General features: G+C 44.1%; 1 protein-coding gene across 7 annotated transcripts in view; it reads left to right on the plus strand.

Annotated features, from left to right (window-relative positions):
* Positions 1-270: 270 nt before the first annotated feature.
* Positions 271-26,157, plus strand: part of MYH10 (myosin heavy chain 10) — a 162,297-nt gene continuing 136,410 nt past the window's right edge. For 2 of the 7 annotated variants that reach the window (XM_073234837.1, XM_037027111.2), the window contains exons 1-2: positions 271-642; positions 7,031-7,400. In XM_073234837.1, the coding sequence (XP_073090938.1) occupies positions 584-642; positions 7,031-7,400 (429 nt within the window). In that variant the 5' untranslated portion in view covers positions 271-583. Of the gene's footprint in view, positions 643-770; positions 910-1,729; positions 1,752-7,026; positions 7,401-26,157 lie in introns of those variants that run through there. The other 5 variants (XM_037027112.2, XM_037027116.2, XM_037027113.2 and 2 more) reach the window with 5 other exon arrangements.

Consider the following 26,157-nt stretch of genomic DNA (forward strand, 5'->3'; position numbering starts at 1 on the left):
GAGGAAGCTGTCCGGCGCCCGGCGCTCAGCCACCCTGGGCAGGGTCAGTTTGGGGCCCAAGGTCGCCACAGCGGCCGTAGCGCGGACCGAAGCAGGAACCCCCGCAGAGCCCGCGTACAGGGCAAAGCTGCACCCCGAGCCCTGCCTCCCCTCCCCGACTGCAGGTGAGCTGCAGAGCCGCGGCCCCGACCCCCCGCATCCCCAGGGGTGACGTAAGGCCTCTGGACCGCGCTCCGGCCCCGCCCCTGCAGGCAGCGCCCGGTCCCGCCACACCGCAGTGGAAGTCGGTCCCGCTGTGGGACAAGCTGGTTGGGCAGGCAAGTGAGGCGGCAAGGCGCTCTAGTGGGCTGCGGCGGCGGCCGGAAGCAAAGGCCCGTCCAAGCGGAACTCCAGCCTCGGGCTACAGCACACCTGTCCCGCTGTCCGCACAGCCTAAGCTTCTGCAAGGTCCGCACCCGCTGCCCCGCGGGACCTCGGGGTGCCAGTGCAGCTTCAGCTGTCCATCTCCGCTTGAGCCAGCCAATCGCTCGCGACTGCTCCGGCCGCACCTCTCGGAATCTATGACGGGCGTCCGGAGCAGCCTATGAGATTGGAGCCCCGGCGGCCTGGCCTGCGCGCGAGAGCCAATGAGCATCATTTCAGGTGGGTGGAGGGAGCGGACCTCTGGAAGGTAGCTTCGTTCGGGTTGCTAAAGTCTTCCCTTGGAGATGGGCGCGCAAACCGACCAGTGGGTCTGGGGGCGGCGGTGACGGGCGTTCAGCCGGCCCAATGAGGGTGGGAGTGGGTGGGGCAGCCCCGAGCAGCAGTGCTAAAGGAGCCCGGCGGAGGCAGCGGTGGGTTTGGGATTGAGGGACCGGATCTGTGGTCGCGGCTAAGGACGTGCACCGGCGCCACCATCTTCGGCTGAAGGTGAGAGGTGCGGCTGCACGAGTAGGAGTGCAGTGGCCGGGAGCTGGGGGACGGTTTATGGGCTCGGGAAGGATCCTGAGCTGGAGAAGCGGGTGGCTCTGGAGGGCGGGAACGGAGCCGAAGCGGGAGCTGGGGGAAAGCGAGGGGGGCTCTGGGCAGAGGGCTTGCTCCGCGGGGGCCGGAGATTCGTGCAAGGAAGGACCTTGGCGATAGGTAACCGACCCCAGTGGGTGGAGAGACCTCTGGAGAGATAGGGAACGAGGTTCTTGAAAGAGAGACCTCTGCAGGGCTCAGGGCCCAAGTGTGCGGGAGGAAGACCCCTGGGGGGCCAGGGATGGAGATACGGGGGTGGGGATGTGAAGACCCGGTACTCGGTGTGTGGGATCCGTAGGGCGCGGAGTTGAGGGGCCTGCTGGTCTGGCCGGGGTCCCGGGGTGCCCCACGAGCGCGTGTCTGACCCCCGGGAGGGGAGGGAGTCCTGGGGCGGGCTGGAAAGCGCCAGCCCCGTTGCGGGTGGAGACGTAGGACAGGAAGGGCCCCTGGGTGGGTTCCTGGATGGGTTAGGCCGGTCCCGGCGCCCGGGGGCTGTGAGGGCTTCCCCGAAAGCTCGGAAGGCGGGCGGCGCTCTCCGGATCTGTGGGGTGGACGGACCGGAGGGCAGAGGCTCCGCACCGCCGGGGAAGCGCGCGGTGGTGAGGGTCTGAGGAGCCGGCCCCCGGCGTGAGGAGGGTCGGGCTCGGCGTGTGCTGGAGAAGGAGGCCGGAGGCGGCCGCCTTATTACGCGCTCTGAGAACCGCTGGGGCCGGGGGTGGAAGCCCGGCGAGGCCCGGGCGGCTTGCGGGGTGAGGCGGGAAATGTGGCGGGGGCGCGCTGCCGCAGGGCGGCTGGGGGAGGAGGGCCTCGGGATCCCTTTATTGTGTAAGTGATCTGGGAATGGCCCGCCGCAGAGTCTCTTCCTTGCCTTCTGCAGTTGGGGGTCCCACCCTGATCTCATAAATTCGGACTGGAACGGGGTCGGAGTGAACTTGAAGGCACACAGTCCTGGCATTTGTTGGGGCTTTTGTGGGCCTGTGGTGGGCGGATGGGGCCTAGGGACCGGGGAGGCCCCCACCCTGGCCTGCCTGGGAGCTAGGGCCTTAGGAAGAAGGTTGGCGACTCGGCGGGTCAGAGCTCAGCTGGTGAGGTTTGGCCTCTGCCTATGACCGTTATCTCTGTTTCTTAGGTCCTCTGCAGCTCCCTTCAAGATCACTGCGGTTGATGGAAAGGGGTGGGGCGGGGTGGGGTGGAGTGGGGTGGAGTGGGGTAGGGGAAAACAGGCGGAGTAGATCGAGACTGCAAATGAAACAAAGACTGCTGTTTTCGCTGAATAATGTAATACTAAATATAATACTTTGGTTTTGCTGAGATTTTGTTTTTTAACAGTGCAACTGAGGATTCTTTGAGTCAGGCTTAATTATTCTTGATAGTATCTTGCCCTGGAAACTTTAATCCATTTATTGTTTTATTTCCTTCATCAATCTGTGCTTATTAATTATTATCTTAGTCCCATGCTTTTGATGTGTAAGTGTGCCCCATCTGGATCGGATTCTGTTAAAGTGGCCATTTTATGCATCTCCCTACTTCTGCGTCTTAAAATTCAGTTCCTCCTCCTTATCTGGAGAAAGCATATGGGGTAATTGTGCGATATAGCATGAGCTTTTACAGCAAAGGGATGTGACCTGAGAGCTTGGCTTTTTATTTGGGCTCCTTAGGGAAATCATTACAATGAAGACAAACTGGATGGAAGGAGAGATGGAGGAAATTTTGAAGGGCACGCTGCATGGTGAAAGGCTAAATGCCTCAGAGGTTTATATGCTTTTTCATCATATATGAAGAATTAAAATTCCTGGTGTTGAGTCCACATTTTAGGATATTTAACCCTGTATGAAAATATTAACTGAGAGATGGTGTGGCCATAAATAATGATAGTGTTCTTTTGCATCTGGTTGGTTTATGCTCATTTGGTTAAGGAGAATTTTGAAAAATTAACAGACTTGACTATCCCTGTAATGTAAGTGACCTCAATGGAAGTGTTACACAAATTGACACAATTCTGTTTTAGTTTATCTGTTTTAGAGGGATGTGCTATCATGGATAATTTATCAAATTTCTGTTTGGCTTTTTATATGCAAGATGTTCATAACATTGAGTTGTTTTCCTGTATCCATACCCAGGTGCTGGGAGGCTGTTGAGAAGTTAGCTGGGTGGCATTTCATTGAAAGTAAAAAAATGGCCTGGGGTGCACCAGGGGTGTGTGTTTGTATCTAAAACCAATGAAGACGACGGGGCTTTGGCTCTGTAGGGAGCTAATTCATCCACAGATAAATAATGTAGTTATAATTAGGCAGTTACTTCAAATGACACCAAGAACCTTCCGATTATCTTTATGCCTGCTGCAAAGATGTTCCTGCTTACTCCTTTTTTCCCCAAGTATAGACATTTTTTCTTATAACTATAGGTCTTTGCCAGATCATGCTAGGGCGTCCATTAGCTGAGTCTGTATTCTTGAAGCCATAATTGATAAGGTTTTTATTTAATAGAGAGGCAGTAAATGGTGTACTACTCCCCCTTCCTCACTTCCCTCTCCCTTTCCATTATTGTAGCGTGCACTCTGGAGCTGAACTCTGGGTTTAATCCCAGCTTTGCTACTTGCTAGCTTGGTGACCTTGGACCTGTTATTGGCCTTCTCAGTACCTCAGGTCCCTCATCTGTAAAATGGAGATATTAATAGTACCTACCTCACAGAGCTTTTGTAAGGATTAAGAGTTGACACATACAAACATCTTAAAATAGTGCCTAGCCACAATTAATGATACATAACAACATTATTTCCTGTTTTTAAAATTGTAGTATTATCCTTTCCAAAGGCAAAGTATTTGGGAGTGGTTCACTGTTAAATACCAGTATTATCAAGATTGGGTACCAAATATACAAAGGAATGAAAAAAATACAACATTTGGCAATCACAAGTGAAGAGTTAAAATGAGCAAAACATCTACACTGGCCACCTGAACTATATCAGTTAAACAACAATTTGAGTACCTACTACCTGCTAAGCCCTCGGGTAGAATGCAAGGGAGAAAAGAAGAATGCCAGCAGAGCAGTACAAGATGCTAGAAGAAGCATTAAATTGCCAGACTGACCTGAAAAGAAGTTCTGAAGGGGTGGCATTTGGGTCAAGATTTGAAGGAATGGTAGGTTTCTTGTTGTGGACAGATTGAAGCTTACTTTGAGGGTAGGGACCACTCATGTAATATTTGATCAGTAGGTATACATTCCCTCCCATGGACCAATCAGTAGGCTAAGTGTTTACCATAAGGCAAGGACCATGAAACAGTCCTCACACTGCTTAGCTAGGTATAGAACATTCTGGAAAAGTAAAAGTAATTTATAGTCTCACTACCACGTGAAAACCCAATGAATATTTATTTTTCCTTAAAAAAAACGCTTATGTGTAATTTTTTCCCACTGCTTTTACACTTACACTTTTGTGATCTGTTGAATTTTTACCTTAAATTACAAGCATTTCTCCACCTAGAAAAAGTACTGATAAATTTAAATTATACCAATTTGATAAGATAATTTTTAAATGTACATTTTGTTTTTTAAAAAAAATCTGCTCTAGAAACGACTTGTTAAGCTATTCTAATTTATCATCACCCACTGAATTTAAGCATATAATTACATGCCCCATGTAAATTTAAAAAATGTGTGCGTTCTTAACTGGCAGCAAGACAGTTTCCTAAGTATTGTATGGGATGTACAGTTTACACCTACTAAGAATAATAAGAGTAACTCATTTTCATATTTTGTTAGACTTTATATTTTAATGGACTTTGTCCTTCCTAAAGGCACAGTATATGTCCTTTTGTATGTCTCCAAACTCATCTAGGATGATTCCCACTTCAGACCTGTGCCCCACCTTCTTAGCATTGTACAGAGTGGAAGTTGGGGGAGACAGAAAACGTGTTAATAGTCTTATTAGAACAGTTCCTAGAGGTAATGGACTTTTGAAACCATTCTTTGGAATGTACATATGCCTGTGAATATTTTCTGAATTGTCCTTTCGCATGGATGCCTAAGAAGGCAAATGCGAATTTACCTATAAAACATTTTAGCAATTTTATTTGTACAAGTCTTAATATTATGTGTTTTGTGATTTTTGTTTTATCCAAGTCCATAATCCTTAAACCATTAGCATATTCTTTAAATTGGGTTATGAGTTACTCTAGAACATTGGTTTTCAACTTTTTTTCTACTCCAACATACCTGTTAACAACAGTGGCTCACCATGGCAACCGGAGAACTCCTTAGCAATGGTTCTCAAAGTGTGGTCCCTGGACCAGCAGCATGAGCAGCATTTGGGAGCTTGTTAGAAAGGCAGATTATCGGGCCCCACCCTGACCTACTGAATCTGGAAAGTCTGGAGATGGGTCCGGCATTCTAACTTTTAATAAACCTTCCAGGTGTCACTGATGTACATGCCAGCGATTGAGATATTTGTAATGTACCATGCACATATTTATAATGCATTACGTTGTAACAACTTCTGAGGAATCTGAGCTGTTTCATTCTAGTAAATTCTTGTTAGGGGTAAAAAGGCTAGTATCTGATTAATCTCTTAAGACACATATAGATCCCTTTAAGAGCCTGAAGAAAGTTATGAAAGTTCTCCTTAGAAAAGCATACATACAAGTATACTAAGTATACACCATTTTTATACCATTTCTGTGATTTCATGGAGCTTGAAGTTTGACTGGGCTCAAGGTTAAGAGCCTCTTTAACAACTGTCTACTTTATGATTAACCTTGCAGCCTTCTAGCCTTTTGTCTGCCAAGAATCCCCATCATTTTGGGGGGAATGAGAAAGTGGGAGGGTTTAATGGAGCAAGAGTAGCCGTCCAGTGGGCTTCTTGCATTGATTTGGATGAAGTCATGGGAACTATGCTTGTGAGATTCGTAATAACCTGGAATTTGGAGTCATAACAAAAGCGTTTAATGATGGTATCGGATTCCAAAGGCAGAGTGATGAGTAACATCAGAAAGGTGAGTGATGAATGTAAAATTCTGTCACTTGATCCAAAAAGCCAGTTGTACAAGTATAAGAGGAAAGGTAGCTTAGAGCAATGTGTGTGGAGCTTTAGCTGACAACTCATTATGCGCCAACAGTGAGTACTAAATAAACCAGTTAGGTCTTGAGACACATTAACTTAAAAGTCACAGAAACAGGTTAATGGTTCCTTTTTCTTCTGCACTGTCAGATAATAATCTGGAATAGTATGTTTGCTTCTGGACTACGTATTCTAAAGGGGTGTAAACACATTGAAGTCTGTATCAAAGTAAGAGATCAGGGTAGTGGAGTGAGTCTTGCTGAGTGATGGAATGCTGTAGAGCATTCAGAGGGAGTAGGAGCAGGTGCAGGGATGGGAGTGGAGGCCTGAATAGCTCCCATCACATACTTGAAAGGCTGTCTTGAGCAGCCAAGTTACACTTGTCCTCTGTGGCCTCATTTGATCACATTAAGACTGCGCAGGCCAGATGGAAGCTACAGGGGGACTGATGTGGGTGTTTGTAAGGAAGAACTCTTGAGTCTGCTGTCTGAAGCTAGAATGGGAGGCATGTGCTAGACCCATGCTTTACTCTTCTAGCTGTCATCATGTATTTTGTAGCTCTATCCTGGTTGTCACACTAATTTTGGTACCACTTCCTGGGCTTTTTATTATGAATCTTTGTTTTCTTTTTCTTCATTCTCCTTCCCCTTCACTCCCTCTTTAATTTGTAGGGAGGCGAAAGGGGAGAAAGAGAAAAAAAAAAGTCAAACTGGAATTTGCTTTTTCCTTCTGCTTGTTTTTCAGCTCTCAGTAATTGAGGGCATGTCCTGAATGCAATTCAGACAACCAGAGTCATAATTGGTGGTCACTCCTGAAATGTACCTTGGAAACTAAGTTAGTATGGCCATGAAGAGGAATACCCCTGCTCCTTAACTTAAACTTCTTACTTTGTTTCAAGTTTATGAGAAAAATGCGTGAATTGTGTATTTTTAAGCATCTAACTTTGTCTTCCTCCTCTTCTCTTGGAGGCAGTTGCTCTTGGATCCTTCTGTTCACAATGGCACAGAGAACTGGACTTGAAGATCCAGAAAGGTATCTCTTTGTGGACAGGGCTGTCATCTACAACCCTGCCACTCAGGCTGATTGGACGGCTAAAAAGCTGGTGTGGATTCCATCAGAGCGCCATGGTTTTGAGGCAGCTAGTATCAAAGAAGAGCGGGGAGATGAAGTTATGGTGGAGTTGGCAGAGAATGGAAAGAAAGCAATGGTCAACAAAGATGACATTCAGAAGATGAACCCACCTAAGTTTTCCAAGGTGGAGGATATGGCAGAATTGACGTGCTTGAACGAAGCTTCTGTTTTACATAACCTGAAGGATCGTTACTATTCAGGACTTATCTATGTAAGTATTCCCTCTATAAATCATTATGTAAAGTGACTGGGATTTCATGTACATTGTACATACTGTCATAATCAAATGAGAATGTGGAATACCCACACTTTCTATTTAACATTACTGTTTCTGTTAAAGATAGAAAGATTGCCTCTTGCTTACCGAAGTCTTACTTTGCTTTAAATCTTCACACATATTTTAAGTAATCCAGTCTACCATTAAATATACTAAAATTGTATTTGAAGACTTGTAGTGGTGCTCTGAAGCCTAATAAAGTAGAGGAGAGCATGTGACAGAAAGACCAGGGAGTTTAATGTGGGAATAACAGATGCATAAACAGTAGGATAAAGACAGCAAATCAGTAGGAAAACCAGTGTATCTCTAGGATTGTAATGCGGAGGGGCTCCAAGCTTCGAGGATTCAGTGGATAACAAGAACAGGGTCACTGGGTGCAGGGAAGTAGGAAAGATGAATACTGAAGCTTTTAAGAGGAAGCAGTTCAGGGTAAGATTGAGGCTGGTGTTGTCCCGTGGTTTACTGTTGACACATACGTTGCATCACTGATGATGTCTTGACCGTATAGAAGTTATTGAATATAAAAGGTAGAAAGGGAAAATGAAAGCCAGATACTGAAAACACTATAGAATGACTAAATAGGTTTTGGGGGGATAGTAGACAAAGGTGGAAGTGATTTACAGAAGGCAACATAGATAGATTTGGAAAGAAGAGAAATAGAAAAGCTGCCATTGTAATTGTCTGAATTTGGAAAAGAATAGTTGAATTTTATGTTGGGGGTGTGCTACTGAAGCTCAAGCATAGTTCAAAACTTCAGCAAATGAGAACTAGTTTTCCAATAGGAATTTGTTTAGTGAATATTTCCTGAGCACCTACTAGGCCAGGCCAGGTCCCTGCCTTCGTAATTCATCCTCTTAGTACATGAAAGAGGACTATGGGATAGAGGAAGAAGCCCAAAGCAAGCTGGTGAAGAGCTGTTTGAGAAGGTAGCATCCGAGCTGAAATCTGACAGGGAGCTAACCGTGGGAACATCTGAAAAATGAACAGCTTTATCCATGACCTTTGCCATAGTAGTTACAGTCAAGCCCGGTGTTCTCTCTCATTTTTTTTTCTCTCCGTGAGATAGGATGCAGAGTCAGAGGCACCAGGGTTAGAAAGGTAGCTTGAGGAGAATGGAAAAGATTTGGAAAAGAAGAGAAGCCAAGGATAAGAAAATGACTGTGGGCAGCATTGAGAATCTAGCTGAGACTGAATAACAGAATGTGTAAGGCAACCAGATTTCTGTCTGACTCTGGTTTTGCCAGGTTGTAGACTTGCCCCAGCTCTGTGGAGGCGGGGGCCCCCCACTGCTGTGTCCTGTGCTAGCAGAGCCCTCGTTCTCTTCCCTCATCAGACAAATTGAAGGGGTCTGGAAAAAAGGTCACAGGAGTGAGACTCTGTTCAGATCATAATGTTGACATCTGTGATTTGAGAGATGGATCAATTTTGATGACTCCTGGTGGGGCAAATTGGGAAGAGCTGAAAATGTGATGACAGCCAAAAAAGTTGTGGAGAACTGGAATGTGGAAAGGAGCCAGGCCCTTTTTCTGCCAGTCTTCACCTTGATTCCCCACAAGGGGCTTGTAGGTTGCTCCAAGTAGGAGAGAAGAGAAGTAGAAAGCGGAAGGAGGTTGTGCATAAAAGAGAAGGCATGAAAGAAGAGACAGTTTAGTTTATTTGTAGCCATTCCTCCTGATAATTCTAAGACTTTGTATGTATCTTTTATTGAGTTTGACTTTTCTTCAGTTTAACCCAGGGACAGCCTGAGTGAATTTCTGAGTTTGTTTTCAAAGCATGGCCCTTTAGTCTTTACAGAAGGACAGTCAGAATTTTTCTCAAAGTATTAAGGTCACCACAGAGGTGAAAGTTAGGGAGCATTCTATCTCCCAACTTGAGGGGCTAAGAAAAGGTTCCTACCTGAGATTCGAGTTGGAACACTCGACTTGAAAGAAATCCCGTTAAGAGGATGGGGCTGCAGGAAGCCACAACTGTGACAAATGTGTTTGGATTTGGAGTTAGCCAGTCAGTTGAAATTGATTGATTGAGGTCCATGATAGAGATGCTGTAATAACTTGTACAGGACTTTTTCAGACATATTTCTATAAATAAGATAAAATGTATGTTCATTTAGATAGATAAGTTATGTAGCTAACAGGCTTAGTTTTATTTCCTTACATTTTATTTGAATTTATTCTTCCTGACTTCCAACTTCTCTCAGGTCATTAATTTTCATCTTCTTTCCTAATAAGCCATTTAAAAACCTCAGATATCTTCTCCAGTACTGTTTTAGCTTGTAAAAACCATTTAAAATTTCTAAATTTTTGTTTTTCAGTTATCTTTCTGTTACTGATTTTTAAGTTAATTGCATTGCAGTCAAGGAATACAGTCCATATACCATGCCTTGTTTTTGTGGAGACTTGCTTTGTGTCCTGTGCTGTCACTTTTTGTGAGTGTTTATGTGTTTGTAAAGGATGTATTTTCTGTTATTGTTGGGTATGTGGCCATTAGGCCAAACTTTAATTTGTGTTTAAATCTTCAGAGCCTTCCTAAGCTTGGTCTTTTAATTACTGAGAAGTGTCTTAAAATCTCTGAGTGTGTTTTTATCAACTAAGTATGTATCCTTATATAGTTTGTTTTTTTCTATTTATGAATTTTTATATGAATGAATTTCATAGCATAGGGTCTTTTGTGTCTATTTGCCAGCATTACATTTTTAAGATTCATCCATCTTGCTCTATTTTGGTATAATTCAGTACTTAAAGCAAGTATGGTCTGTGGATCCTTAGGATTTCCCCAAGTCTTTTTTAGCAGTCTATGAGGTCAGAACTATTTGCACGATTATACAAAGACATTATTTGCCCTTTTCGCTGTTGAAGTGGTACTGCTGGTGTAAAAGCGATGGTGGGAAAAACTGCCGACACCTTATCATGAATAAAGGCAGTGACGCCAGACTGTCATAGTGGTTTTCATCCAGTTTCACTCAAGAATGTCCTTGATAAAGCAGGAGAAATGATTGGTTTTATTAAATCTCAGCTCTTGAGGACACATCTCTTTAATGTGCCATATGATGAAATGGTGATTGTGCTTAAAGCTCTTCTGCTTGTGGAAAATCACATTGTGTAGTTGTTTGAGTTATAAACTAAACTTGCTACTGTTTTTATGGAGCACCATTTTTATTTGATAGAATAACTAATAGATAAACTATGGTTACTCACTCTGGGATATTTAGCAGACATTTTGTTGAAAATGAACAGAATGAGTCTGTCACTTCAAAGAAAACAATCTATCTTATTGCTGATGATAAAATTTGAGTTTTCCTGTGAAAATTAGAATTTAGGGGAACTTGTATCTACCACTGCGAACTTGACATCTCATCAATATTTTAAAAACTTTCTAATGAGATAGGTAGTATCAATGTGTGTGATTCTTTTTTAATGTCTTACAATGAAGTGTTATCATTTGGAAATCTTGGATAATTCTGTGAACCAGTGTTTTCCAAATGATGTGTACATCATGTTACAAAATCGTGTGCGTAAAAGATTCATTCAGTGTGCAAGATAAGCCAGTAGATCTTGATGTATGTAACGATATGTGAAAGTTCATTGATAGGTTTTCAGATGCCATATTGCATCTGATCTTAAAGAAATTCTCACTTGTTGAATTTTGGTATGTATCAAGGATAAATATTTACAATTACTTCAAAAGGCTGTTAAAGTACTCCTCCCTTTTCCAACTAAGCATCTGTGTAAGGCTGATTTTCTTCATGTGATTCAACCAAAACAACATATCACAATAGATTGAATGCAAAAGCAGATATGAAAATTAAGTTGTTTTCTATTAAGCCAAACAGTAAGAGATTTGCAAAAATATAAACAGTACCACTTCTCTCACTTTTGTTTTGGAAAACAAAAGGTTATTTTTCGTAAGAAATGTTACTTGTGTTAACATGTAATGTATTATTATTTAAAGAATGAATAAATACACATTTCTAAAAACTCAGTTTATATATGTATGTGTGTTTATGCACACATACATACATAAAACAAAAGGTCTTGGGAGTCTTTAATCATTTCTAGGAGTGTAAAGGCTTCTGAAATTTTAAAATTTGAGTTACTTTGCTCATTTTGTTGAAATGTACTGTTCCATTGTAAGATTTGGACCCAGTTTATTTATCCATTCAGCTGATTTGAACATTTGTTTTTTCCGGTTGGGGCCAGTACCTGGTGTGCATAAAGTATGCCTCTTTCTGTAGGTTGTATAACTAGGAGTTGAATTCTTGGGCGATAGGGTATGCATATCTTTAACTCATATCTTTAGCTTTTCTAGATAAAGCCTCATTTAGTTTCCAGCAGAAAACAGGTCCTCAAACTATTTTGAAAGTATAGTAGAGGATGGTTTCAAACAATGGGGGTAGATTTTAGAAAACAAATGCAGTGCAGTATCCCAGCCCTAGTGATGGCAGAGAGCCCTGGATACTTCCTGATCTTTATGGGCACCATAGGAAAGAGCTGGGAGAGGATAGCTGTGTAGAGGGTGCTTCCTGATAGGAATTGGAGGGATGCCACACTCATGCACATGGCAGGGAGGAGCCTGGTGAATAAATTCTTCTACCCATGGTTCCCTGCTGATGTCTGCCATTGGCGAAACTCAGCTTGAAGCCAGAGAAGAAGGGAATTTGAAGATTTAGAGTTAGTTTCAGGTCCATTTGGAATTGAGTTTTGTATTTGATTTAAGATGGGGACATTAATTTTTTTTTCAAATGGCCATCCAGTTGACCCACTGCTATTAACTGAAACATAGCCCTTTCCTTACCGCTCTGAAGCACCCCCTTTGTCATATCAGTGCTCATAAATATTTTCTTGACACCCTATTCTGTTACATGGGCCTGTGTACCTGTCTTTGGGTTAATATCACATTGTCTTAATTATTACGGCTTTATAATAAGTCTTGGTATCCAGTATGGTAAATTCTTTCAGTTTTGTTCTTTCGGATTATTTTGGCTATTATATCATTTGCATTTCAATATGAAACTGTTGGTTTTTTTCTTACATCACACACACACACACACAACCTTGCTTGAGTTCTTACTGGGATTTTGTTGATTCTATAAATCAATTTGGGAGAGAAATTATGTCTTTACAATATTTGATTTTCTCATTCATGGATATACCCATTTGTTTAGTTTTTAATTTTTCTCTGTATGTTTCATGATTTTCTTTGTAGAGGCTATGTACACCTTCTGTTAGATTTATTTTTGGGTATTTGATCTTTTTTCGATGCTATTTAAATGTTGTTCTCTAGTCATTATGCAGAAATACTATTGCTATGTTTATTGATTACTTACTGTAATTACAATAAAAATTAAGATTCCTTATTGATCATCATAGTTCAGCTGAAGATTCTTTAGGATTTTCTGTAAAACATACTCATTCATAGTGTCTGTAAATAATAGTTCCATTTTTCCCTCTCTGATTCTTATACTTTTCTTTTACTTTATTATACTGTCTAGGACCTTCAGTAAATGTTTGTTGACTAGAAGTGGTGATCAGAGGCATTTTTGTATTATTCCTTATCTAAGGGGAAAGCTTTGAACATTTCACCATTAAGATGATGTTTGCTACAGTTTTGTTTCAGCATTCTTTATCAGATTAAAGGAAGTTTCCTTCTGTTTCTAGTGTTTATCCTGAATGGATGTATTTTTAAAATCCTAATTTGGTGTTAATTTACCAAATGTTTTTCCAGCATCTGATGAGATAATAGTGTTATTTTTCTGGCTATATTGTTATTGGCCTGAATTATATATATATTTTTGAGTGTTGAATTAGCCTCACAAGGACCAAGTATTCCTTTTATATATTACTAAATTCATAGATTGCTAATATTTTGTTTAGGATTTTCACATCTATAGTCATGAGTGAGATTAACTTAAAATTTTCCTTTCTTATAATGTCCTTGTCATATTTTGCTATCAAGATTATGCTGGTTTTATAAAATGAATCAGGGAATATTTCATCTTTATGTGTTCTTGGGAAGAGTTTGGATAGGATTGGTGTTTCTTTTTAAAATAACAATATAGGTCTTCAAGATTGGATTAAAGATGGCAGCATGAGAGGTGAAACAGAGACCTCCTCCTAAAACCACATATAATATGAAAATATAATTAATACAACTAATCCTGAAAGAGCAACAGGAAAGAAGGCTGCACCAGACTGCATATACCTGGCGAAAAGAGCGGACCTCACAGAACAGGGTAATGTACCAAAGCAGTGACCTGGCAGGACCCAAGCCCTGCCCCCACCCCAGTTCACGGCAGGACAAGTGAAGAGAAACAGAGCGGGGAGGGAGTGGAGGCCTGGGACTGCCGAACACCTAGCCCTGGAGATCTGCTCTGGGAGCATGAACCTGCATTACATGGACCTCTGGTGATAAGTGGGGTTGGAAAGCTAAGACAGGTGGAATACCTGGAGAGAAAGAGATTCCAGCTGCTTGTGGGAAACAGGAATTCATATCTGGCTGATGTGGGCGGGCAGTCTGAGAGACTTCCTAACAGCGAGATGGCTGCAAAAGGGGCAAGGATTGCACAGAGCTTACTGCTCAGGAGAAAGGACAGGTAGACAAAATTGTCTGGGTGCACTCTGCCCAGCAGGTTGGGAACTTAAATGATCTTCAGGCACTCCATCCCCCTGGCTGGCTACGCAGTTCCAAGGCCCTCCACCATGATACACAGCCTGCTGTGTCTTCTTCCTGGCTAGCCTGTACCTGGCTCACAAACCGGCAGCCCCTGCCCTGGCATCAGGCCAGCCAGAGGGAAGCCCAGCCTACAGCAGCTACAAACAACAAAGCATAGAGGCTTACACCTGTGTGTTCAGTCCACTGGTCCTGGCAGTGGAGACAGGCATAACACCTGGGAAACAGGAAACAGCACTTTCCTCCCCCCAGGCACCAGCACCACTCCCCTGTGACTCCCGACATCACTCCAGGGGCTTCTACTCTAGAGCGTAGAGCTTCTGGGCACTAGAGGACACCATATACAAATATGAAACGTCAAAGGAACCTGGTTCAATGCAAAATCTCAACACCACAGAAAGGACCAAGTGAGACTGAATTCATAAATCTTCCTGAAAGAGATTTCAAAATAAAAATGATAAACATGCTCTTGAAGGTACAGAAAAATATTTAAGAATTCAGGAACAAATTTAGGACAGAGATCCAATCGTTGAAGAGCACAATGGAGGGTATTAAAAGCAGGCTGGATACAGTGGAGGAAATGATAAATGAAATAGAAACTAGAGAAAAGGAATACAAAGAAGCTGAGGCACAGAGAGAAAAAAGGATCTCGAGGAATGAAAGAATACTGAGAGAACTATGTGACCAATCCAAGTGGAACAATATTCAAATTATAGAGGTACCAGAAGAAGAGAGAGAAAAAATAAGGGAGTAATTGCTGGAAACTTCCCCAATCTGGGGAAGGAGATAGTCTCTCAGACCATGGAGGTCCACAGATCTTCCAACACAAGGGACCCAAGGAAGACAACACAAAGACATATAATAATTAAAATGGCAAAGATCAAGGATAAGGACAGACTATTAAAAGCAGCCAGAGAGAGAAATAAGATCACATACAAAGGAAAACCCATAAGGCTATCATCAGACTTCTCAGCAGAAACCTTACAGGTCAGAAAGGAGTGACATGATATATTTAATGCAATGAAGCAGAAGGGCCTCGAACCAAGAATACTTTATCTGGCAAGATTACCATTTAAATTTGAAAAAGGGATTAAACAATTTCCAGATAAGCAAAAGCTGAGAGAATTTAGCTCCCACAAACCATCTCTACAGTGTATTTTGGAGGAACTGCTATAGATGGAAGTGTTCCTAAGGTTAAATAACTGTCACCAGAGGTAATAAAATGGGACAAAGAGCAGAATATGATACCTAATACATAAATAATGGAGGAGGAAAAAAAGGAGGGGGAAGAAAAAGAACCTTTAGATTGTGTTTGTAACAGCATATTAAGTGAGTTAAGTTAGACTCTTAGATAGTAAGGAAACTAACCTTGAACCTTTGGTAACTATGATCTAAAGCCTGCAATGGCAATAAGTACGTACCTATCATTAATCACCCTAAATGTAAATGGTCTGAATGCCCCAATCAAAAAACCTAGAGTAACTGAATGGATAAAAAAAACAAGACCCATCTATATGCTGCCTACAAGGGACTCACCTTAAACCCAAAGACATACACAGACTAAAAGTGAAGGGATGGAAAAAGATATTTCATGCAACTAATAGGGAGAAAAAAAAGCAAGTGTTGCAGTACTTGTATCAGACAAAATAGACTTTAAAATAAAGAAGGTCACAAAAGACAAAGATGGACATTACATAATGATAAACAGGTCAATCCAACAAGAGGATATAGTCATTATAAATATCTGTGCATCCAACACAGGAGCACCTACATATGTGAAACAAATACTAACAGAATTAAAAGAGGAAATAGAATGCATTCATTCTAGGAGACTTCAACACTCCACTCACTCCAAAGGACAGATCTCCCAGACAGAAAATAAGTAAGGAGACAAAGGCATTGAGCAACACATTACAACAGATGGACCTAACAGACATCTACAGAACTCTCCACCTAAAAGCAGCAGGATACACATTCTTCTCAAGTGCATATGGAGCATTTTCAAGAATAGATCATATACTAGGCCACAAAAGAGCCTCAGTAAATTAAAAAAGATTGAAATTGTACCAACCAGCTTCTCGGATCACAAGGGTATGAAAGTAGAAATAAATTACGCAAAGAAAACAAAAAAGCCTACAAATAGATGGAGGCTTCACAACATGCTCCTAAATAACCAATGTATCAATGACCAAATAAAAACAGAGATCAAGCAATATATGGAGACAAATGACAACAATAATTCAACAATGCAAAATCTGTGAGATGCAGCGAAGGCAGTGCTGAGAGGAAAGTATATTGCAATACAGGCTTACCTCAGGAAAGAAGAACAATCCCATATGAACAGTCTAAACTCACAATTTATGAAACTAGAAAAAGAAGAGCAAATGAGGCCCAAAGTCAACTGAAGGAGGAACATAATAAAGATTAGAGAAGAAATAAATGAAATCAAGAAGAATAAAACAATAGAAAGAATCCATGAAAGCAAGAGCCAGTTCGAGAAAATAAACGAAATAGATAAACCCCTAGCCAGACTTACCAAGAAAAAAAGAGTCTACACATATAAACAGAATCAGAAATGAGAAAGGAAAAAATCACTACAGACACCACAGAAATACAAAGAATTATGAGAGAATACTATGAAAAGTTATATGCTAACAAACTGGATAATCTAGAAGAAATGGACAACTTTCTAGAAAAATACAACCTTCCAAGGCTGACCCAGAAAGAAACAGAAAATCTGAACAGACCAATTACCAGCAATGAAATTGAACTGGTAATCGAAAACTACCTAAGAACAAAACTCCTGGATCAGGTGACTTCACTACTGAATTTTATCAAACATTTAGTGAAGATGTAGTACCTATCCTCCTTAAAGTTTTTCAAAAGGTAAGAGAGGAAAGAATACTTCCAAACTCATTCTGAGGCCAGCATCACCCTAATACCAAAACCAGGCAATGACACCACAAAAAAGAAAATTACAGACCAATATACCTGATGGACATAGATGCAAAAATACTCAACAAAATATTAGCAAACTGAATTCAAAAATACATCACAAAGATCATCCATCATGATCAAGTAGAATTTATTCCAGGGATGCAAGGATGGTACAATAATAGAAAATTCATCAATCTCATCCACCACATCAACAAAAAGAAGGACAAAAATCACATGATCATTTCCACAGATGCCAAAAAAGCATTTGACAAAATTCAACATCCATTCATGATAAAAACTCTCAACAAAATGGGTATAGAGGGCAAGTACCTCAACATAATAAACACCATATATGACAGACCCACAGCCAACATCATACTTAACAGCGAGCAGCTGAAAGCTTTTCCTCTGAGATCGGGAACAAGACAAGGATGCCACTCTCCCCACTGTTATTCAACATAGTACTGGAGGTCCTAGCCATGGCAATCAGACAACACAAAGAAAAGGCATCCAGATTGGTAAAGAGGAAGTTAAACTGTCACTGTTGCAGATGACATGATATTGTACATAAAAAACCCTAAAGAATCCACTCCAAAACTATCTAACATCTTAATTCAGCAAAGTTGCAGGATATAAAATTAATACACAGAAATCTGTTGCACTGCTATACACTAATGATGAACTAGCAGAAAGAGAAATCAAGAGAACAATTAGATTCCCAGTTGCATCAAAAAGAATAAAATACCTGGAAATAAACCTAATGAAGGAAGTGAACGACCTATACACTGAAAACTACAAGACACTCATGAGAGAAATTAAGGATGATACCAATAAATGGAAACACATCCTGTGCTTGTGGATAGGAAGAATTAATATTGTCAAAATGGCCATCCTGCCTAAAACGATCTACAGATTCAATGCAATCCTGATTAAAATACCAACAGCATTCTTGAAACAAACTAGAGCAAATAGTTTTAAATTCATATGGAACCACAAAAGACCCTGAATGGCTAAAACAATGCTGACAAGGAAGAATAAAGCCGTGGGTATTATGCTCCCCTACTTGAAGCTCTACTACAAAGGCACAGTAATCAAGACAATTTGGTACTGGCACAAGAACAGACCCATAGACCAATGGAACAGATTAGAGAGCCCAGATATAAACCCAACCATATATGGTCAATTAGCATACGATAAAGGAGCCATGGACATACAATGGGGAAATGACAGCCTCTTCAACAACTAGTGTTCGCAAACTGGACAGCTACATGCAAGAGAATGAAACTGGATTATTGTCTAACTCCATACACAAAAGTAAACTTGAAATGGATCAAAGACCTGAATGTAAGTCATGAAACCATAAAACTCTTAGAAGATAGCATAGGCAAAAATCTCCTGAATATAAACATGAGCAACTTTTTTCTGAATGCATCCCCTCGATCAAGAAAAATTAAAGGAAAAATGAACACATGGAACTACATCAAACTTAAAAGCTTCTGTATAGCAAAGGACACTGAAAGGAAGGGAGCGACACACAGCAGCAATTCACCAGAGAATTCCGCTTTATTAGGGAAAGCTGCTGGGTTATATAGGAAGGGGCATGAGCTGATTGAGGTGTCACTTCTATGGGGCTGGTGGCTATTGGCTAGGTGCTGGGATTAGGGGGGGGCGAGGGGTGAGTTCGCCATCTTACAGGTGGGGGCCCTTCATTCCTCCCTTTCTCCTCTATGGGGTTGTGGACGTTGCTTTCTCTCTGGCTGCTTCCTGCTGAACAGGAGCGGAGAAGGGAGTGAGGGCTTGAGGATCGGGAGGAAAGGGTTGATAGGACTAGGACTCCCCACAGTAAGGACGAGTAGATGTGGACTCTTTCAGGTTGGAAATCAATGAAGGTTCCCTGTAACCATAGGTCGAGGACTTGTTGATTCTAATGGTGGTGCCAAGAGGATACAGGTGCCAGAAGCCAGGCATCTGTGGCCATTGTTTACAGGAACAGTTTCCAGTGGAGAGAGGGGTCCATCTCAGCGTGTGGTGAGGAGGTTACGTGAGGGTGAGGGATCTTCCGTGGCTAAGAGCTGGTAGTTCCTGAGTAAAAGCTGGTTGAAAGTTTGATTAGAGATTTTTCCGACTTGGGATTTGATGAACTTTATTATACAGGGTAAGAAGAGACAGGCGAGAAGAATGATTATTATGGGGCCTGCAGTGGGCCAGAGCCAGGTAAGGAGGGGGTTTGTTAGTATTGAAGAGAATGGGTTGGAATTGGAAGCAGAGTGGAGGCTGGAGGCAAGGTCGGTGAGTTTGGTAATGTCAGTTTCTACAATGCCGGATTCGTTGATGTAATAGCAGCACTCTTCCTGGAGGAAGACGCAGGTGCTGCCCTTCTCGGTTGTAAGCAGATCTAAGGCCCGCCGGTTTTGAAGGGTGACTTTAGCTAGCGAAGTGACCTGTCTTTGGAGAGAGGCCAGGGAATCGGCAGTGGATGTCAGGGCTCCCTCAAGTTTGGCATTGAGATCTATAATTGCCCATAGAGAGTGACCCAAGGCTCTTCCCGAAAACCCTGCCCCAATGGTGGAGGTGGCTAGGGAAATACCGACCATAATGGGAAGGAAAGCAGCCCTTCTTGTGCACAAGGGCAAGGGAGGTTAGAGCTCAAGGAATTCTGCTATGCTGTAAAGTGTAAACTGTGGGATTAGGGTGACGAGAATGCAGGATGTGCTGCAGTTGGGGGGCATTGAGTTGAAAAGACTGCCATTACACTAAAAGAAGTGTCCTGGTTGCGTAAAAGTCTTAGAGCTGGAAGTAGGGGTGTAGATACAGAGACAGTGAAGTGCGCTGGAGGGGGGTGGAGTTGGGCCTACACAGTGGTAGATGGTGAGATTATCTGCGTATTCTGGTTCCCATAGGGGTATGTCTGCCAGGGGGCAGAGGGGTTGTCCTTCTGCATGGAAGGAGTAGTTGGAAATATTAAGGGGCACGGCGGCCAGCAATGGGCGCTGTAGTGATGCACACAAGAAACAATTGGCGGTGTTGAGGGTGTGGTTGAGAAAGATGGTTGTGTCTTGAATGAGCTGTAACCAAGAGTAGGAGAAATTGGAAGAGGGGCGGGGATAAGAAGATGAAGAGGCGCTGTCAAGAGTTTGGATAATGACTTTTTCGGAATGTCCGATATCTGATGCAACTTGAGAGATCTGGGAATGAGAGGGAACATACTTTCGAGAGATATGAAGGGTACCGTGGGGGGTCGAGGACCCCCTGTAGTAAACTGAGGCTGTGACTCTGGCGGCCCATCGAGAGTCCCAGGGATCTGGGATTGATAAGGAGAATGAGCTGTTGGGATATTTTATGAAACGGTTGGAGGAGTAATACTGTGAGTACCGGGAGTTACCCATGTAGTGAATGGTGCAAGACCAGTAGGGACATCCCCCGTAGGTGTCTGGCCATCACCTGCAACAGGCTTGTTTTTGGTCATAGAGGAAGCAGAGGTAGGGAGAATAAAGGTAGCTGCTAGTGAACACTTCGGTGGAGGGAGGAAAGTGGAGGTATAAAGGCTCAGAACAGCCTTTCAGAGGGCAGTCTGATGTGGCAATGAGGGCAGTAACTTTTGTTTGATGCTGTGTATAAGTCTGTCTGACTTTGAATCGCCATACAAAGGAGGCTGGGGTGGTGGGGAAGACAATAGGAATGAGGAGAAAAACCGAGAGAGCAGTAAAGGAGGAAAAAGTCATGATTCAGGTATGGATGGCAAAGGGGGTGAACGGGATTTTGGAGGAAAGAGGACAGTAAGGTCAGGAGTCTGGAGGGAGGGAGAGTCTGTAAACTTTTGTAGGTTAAGAGATCTTTTAGGTGATGTGGGGACAGAATAGTAAGGGGCGCCCTGAATGTCAATCTATGTATGAGCTTCCTTCTGCAAGAGCTGTCTAGCGGCTAATGCTCGTAGGCAGGGGGCCCATCTCCGAACTGTGGGGTCTAATTGCTTGGAGAGATAAGCTACTGGGGCAAAGGATGGGCCATAATATTGGCCTAGGACTCCTAGAGCTTGACTGGACCTCTCATGAATGTATAATGAGAAGGGCTTTGACAAATCAGGAAGATGGAGAGCTGGGGCTTCCACAAGGGCTTAATGGAGCTTAATGAAGGAGTGTCGGGGTGAGGATGATAATGGTTCTTCGGGGGGGCCCTTGCTGAGGTCGTATAGGGGTCTTGCCAACAGGGAGAAGTTAGGGATCCATGCTCTAAAATACCCAGCCAGGCCTAGAAAGGAAAGGATTCTGTCTTGGTTTTGGGAATGGGCAGGTCAGAGAGGAGCTGTTTTCTGTCTAAGGTAATGGACTTTCTTTGTTGAGATAGAAGGAATCTGAGGTAAGTGACAGAAGGGGAAGAGATTTGAGCTTTGACGGGGGATACCCAGTAACCTCTGGAAGCTAGAAGGTTAAGTAGGGAGGCAGTATCAAGTTGAGACTGTTCTCACGAGGGACTGCAGAGTAGAAGATCGTCCACGTATTGTAATAAGGTGGACTCGGAGTGATCATGATGAAACTGTTTGAGGTTCTGAGCTAGGACCTGTCCAAAAATATGGGGACTATCTCGGAAGCCTTGTGGCAAAACTGTCCAAGTGAGTTGTTCAGAACGTCTTGTGTATGGGTCCATCCAGGTGAAGGCGAAAAAATCTTGGGAGGAGGGGTCCAGAGGGATAGAAAAAAATGCATCCTTGAGATCTAGGACTGAGAAGTGGGATGCTGAGGCAGGGATCTGCAGTAAAAGGGTGTATGGATTTGGATTAAGGGATGGATAGGGACAGCCATGTTGATGAGGCGAAGGTCTTGGACAAGGCGGAAAGATCCATTGGTTTTTGTTTTTTTTTTAACAGCTAATATGGGGGTATTAAACAGGGAGTGAGTGGGTCTGAGGTAATTTTTGTTTAAGAGATCTTGAATGATGGGTTGGAGGCCTATGAGGGCTGAAGTGGTTAGGGGGTATTGGGCCTGACAGATATACTGAGAGGGGTCACGTAATTTGATAGAGGCAGGAGGACATAGAGCCATGGAGGGGCTTGTAATGTCCCAAACTTTGGGATTTACAGGGTGTATGAGGGCGGAACCGCAGCTTTCATTGGGAAGAGGGGGGTTGTCGGCTATGAGGGCCATCAGAAAGGGAATACTGGGGGCTGTGGGAGTGGATATAGTTATGCAAACGTTGAGGAGAGAAAGGATGTCCCGTCCTAGTAAAGGGATGGGACACTGGGGCATAACCAGGAAGGAGTGGGAGAAAGGTATGGGATTGTCTTGGATTGTGCATAAAGGTGGGGGGTTTTAATGGGAAAATCTGTTTACCTCCTACCCCGACTATAGGAGTAATGGCAGGCGTGGTAGGGCCCCGGTATTCTCGCAAGACTGAGAAGGTGGCTCCTGTATCTAGGAGGAAGGAGATGGGGCGACCGTCTACTGTTAAAGTAACCCTGGGCTCCTGTTTGGTGATGGAAATGGTCGGGCGAGAAGCCCCCGGGCCCCGTCAATCTTCTTCTGCCAGCCCCACTACGGCGGGCTTAGGATGGGGGTTGTTCGTCCAGCCTCCCGTTCAGGTGGCTGGGCAATCAGACCCCCAGTGGCCCTTTTTGTGGCATCTGGGGCATGGGGTGGTAGGAGATCTGGGGGAGGGGCACTCCCTTGACTAATGTCATTCTTGTTCCCACTTGAAACAAGCTCCTGGGGGGGGCTTGTTTGTAGAAGGGCGCCCAGGTTGTGGTTTTGTCAGCTGGACCAACATTTGGAAATTGGCCTGATCAGCCTTTTGTTTATGGCGTTCTTTCTCCTCTTCCCGGTTATGGAAGACTTTAAAGGCCACTCTTAGGATCTCAGTCTGTGGGGTAGCGGGGCCCTGTTCTAACTTTTTGAGTTTAGCTTTAATGACGGGGTAGCTTTGAGCTAGGAAGTATGTCGTAAGGACATGTCTTCCATCAGGTGTTTCTGGGTCCAGGCTGTTATACTGTAATAGGGCTTGAGTGAGTCTGTCTAAGAACTTGGAGGGGGTTTCCTCCCTCCTTTGAATTATGTCTTGGAGCTTTTGAAAATTGACTACTTTATGAGCTGCCTTTTTCAGACCTGCTATTAAGCAGGAGGTGAAAATATCTCGAGAGCGGAGACCCACAGTGGTGTTATAATCCCAGTGTGGGTCTTGTTCGGGGACAGCGGTGGGGCCAGGGGAGTAGGTGGGGTCAGTCCTGTGGGTTTCGGTAGCGTGCGTTTGGGCAAAGTCCCAAACTCGTCTATGCTCTTCAGGAAGGAGGGTATTGGCCAGGAGCATGAAGATGTCATGATGTGTGAGGCTGTAAGACTGGAGGGTCCATTGAAACTCCCTGATGTATGTCATGGGATCAGTGGAAAAGGAACCTCGGCATTTCTCAAGTTGGGCTAAATCTCCTAGGGAGAAAGGGACATGAACATGCACGATGCCTTCAGGTCCCGCCACCTCCCAGAAGGGGGTGATAATTTTGGGAGGCCAGCGGGACCGAGTCTGAGGCAGACTGAAGGTTTCTGGCTCAGTCTGTGGGGGAGAGACAGGTGTTAGGGGCAAGGACGGGGGAGGCTCCTGGGACTTAGTTAGAGGGGGGCTGAAAGGCTCAGACTCGATCTTCGGGGGTGGGGAGGCGAGGGGGATGAAGGCGGAGGGGGTGAGGTGGGGAAGGAGATGGTGGTGGAGGAAGGGGGAGGGGTTGTAGGAGGGGGAGGGGCCGAAGGGGGAAACCTGTATGATGGAGGCTTGTCAGCTGGGTCAAAGATAATTGAAGAGGTACTGGGAGTGTGCGGAGGGGAGTGAGATGGCTTGCAGGCTAGGAGAACTTGGGGCAGGGAACAGGTGGTGCAGAGGCTGGGATTTTGAGCTAGGAGGTGAAAAGCTTCGATATAGGGAACCTCCTTCCATTTTTTCAGGTGCTGGCAGTAGTTAAAAAGATCGCGAGTGATGTTAGGATCAAGAGTTCCCCCTGCGGGCCATTGGTTGTTATCGTCTAGGGGGTATGTCGGCCAATCTTGGGAGCAGTATTTACGGAGAAGTTTTGGTTTTATATCAGGTGTCAGGGAGAGGGTAGTTAGATGCTTGAGCAGGCATTCAAGAGGTGAACTTTCAGTGAGGGATGAGAAGGCTCCCATGGCTAAAGGACAGAGAAGGAGATGAACAGGGGAAGATGAAAGGAGATCCTTGGACTGGGAGCAGACTGCAAGGAGACAAAGGGCGTCCCCGATGATCCTTGGTGGTCTGCGGAAACTCATATACGAGTTGGAATTTCTTAGGAAGTGTGGGTCGTCAACCAGACTTCTCTAAGAAGGCAGAGTGCCGGAGTCACGAGGTACTTAGTACTAGGAATTTTCAGCGGACGGAACGGATTTTGGCAGACTGAACTGAAGGAGGAGGTGGGGGGAAGGGAGCTTTCTCATCCACAAAGGAGTCACCTCGTTTATGGCTGTTGGAGGAGGGGTCTGAGGGTCCGCCGCAGCCGTGAAGGCCTGAGGCGGGGAGAGTTCCCTCCTCGTCCCCCAGCATCAGGGCCTTGCTGGACGATCACGGTCAATGGCACTGCGATAGCTCAGGGGAGAGTGGCCCACCCCAGGGAAATTTTGATTAAAAAGTTTCGGCACTGATGGAAGGAGCAGTGAGTGCGTTTATGATTGTCGGAGGACGGGCCTGAGGGTCCGCCGCAGCCGTGAAGGCCTCAGGCGGGGATTTATGGCTGTTGGAGGAGGGGCCTGAGGGTCTGCCGCAGCTGTGAAGGCCTGAGGCGGGGAGAGTTCCCTCCTCTTCCCCGAGCATCAGGGCCTTGCCGGACGATCACGGTCAATGGCAGTGTGATAGCTCGGGGAAGAGTGGCCCACTCCGGGGGAAAACTTACCTAAAGGCCAGAGAGGAGTGGTGAGTGTGATGAGCCAGCGCTGGAAAAAGAGGACGGACGAGGGCAAGCTGCTGCTAGTGTCGGGGGGAAGATGGGGCCCAGTTGGGGTGTCCCGTCTCCCGGGTTTCGGCACCAATGAAAGGAAAGGAGCGACACACAGCAGCAATTCACTGGAGAATTCCACTTTATTAGGGAAAGGTGCTGGGTTATATAGGAAGGGGGATGAGCTGATTGAGGTGTCACTTCTACGGGGCTGGTGGCTATTGGCTAGGTGCTGGGATTAGGGGGGGCGAGGGGTGAATTCGCCATCTTACGGGTGGGGGCCCTTCAGACACCATCAACAGAACAAAAAGGCACCCTGCAGTATGGAAAAATATATTTGTAAATGACATATCCGACAAGGGGTTAACATCCAAAATATATAAAGAACTCACATACCTCAACACCCAAAAAGCAAATAACCCAATTAAAAAATGGGGGGAAGATATGAATAGACAATTCTCCAAAGAAGAAATTCAGATGGCCAACAGGCACATGAAAACGTGCTCCACATCACTAATTATAAGGTAAATGCAAAGAAAAACCACAATGAGATATCACCTCACACCAGTTAGGATAGCCAGCATCAAAAAGACTAGGGACAACAAATGCTGGTGAGGATGCAGAGAAAAGGGGACTCTCCTACATTGTTGGTGGGAATGTAAGCTAGTTCAACCATTGTGGAAAGCAATATGGAGGTTCCTCAAAAAACTCAAAATAGAAAAACCATTTGACCCAGGAATCCCACTCCTAGGAATTTACCCAAAGAATACAGGAGCCCAATTTGAAAAAGACATGTGCACCCCTATGTTTATTGCATCACTATTTGCAATAGCTAGATATGAAAGCAACCTAAGTGTCCATCAGTAGATGAATGGATAAAGAAGAGGTAGTACATATACACAATGGAATACTACTCAGCCATAAGAAAGAAAAAAATCCTACCATTTGAAACACCATGGATGGAGCTGGAGGATATTATGCTCAGTGAAATAAACCAGGCAGAGAAAGACACGTACCAAATGATTTCCCTCATTGTGGAGTATAACAGCAAAGCAAAGCTGAAGGAACAAAACAGCAACAGACTCAGACTCCAAGAAAAGGGACTAGGTGGTTACCAAAGGGGAGGGGTGGGTGGTGGGTGGTGAGGAAGAGAGAAGGGGTTTCAGG

The sequence above is a fragment of the Manis javanica genome, chromosome 4, assembly GCF_040802235.1.
Source record: "Manis javanica isolate MJ-LG chromosome 4, MJ_LKY, whole genome shotgun sequence".
Taxonomy (NCBI): Eukaryota; Metazoa; Chordata; class Mammalia; order Pholidota; family Manidae; genus Manis; species Manis javanica.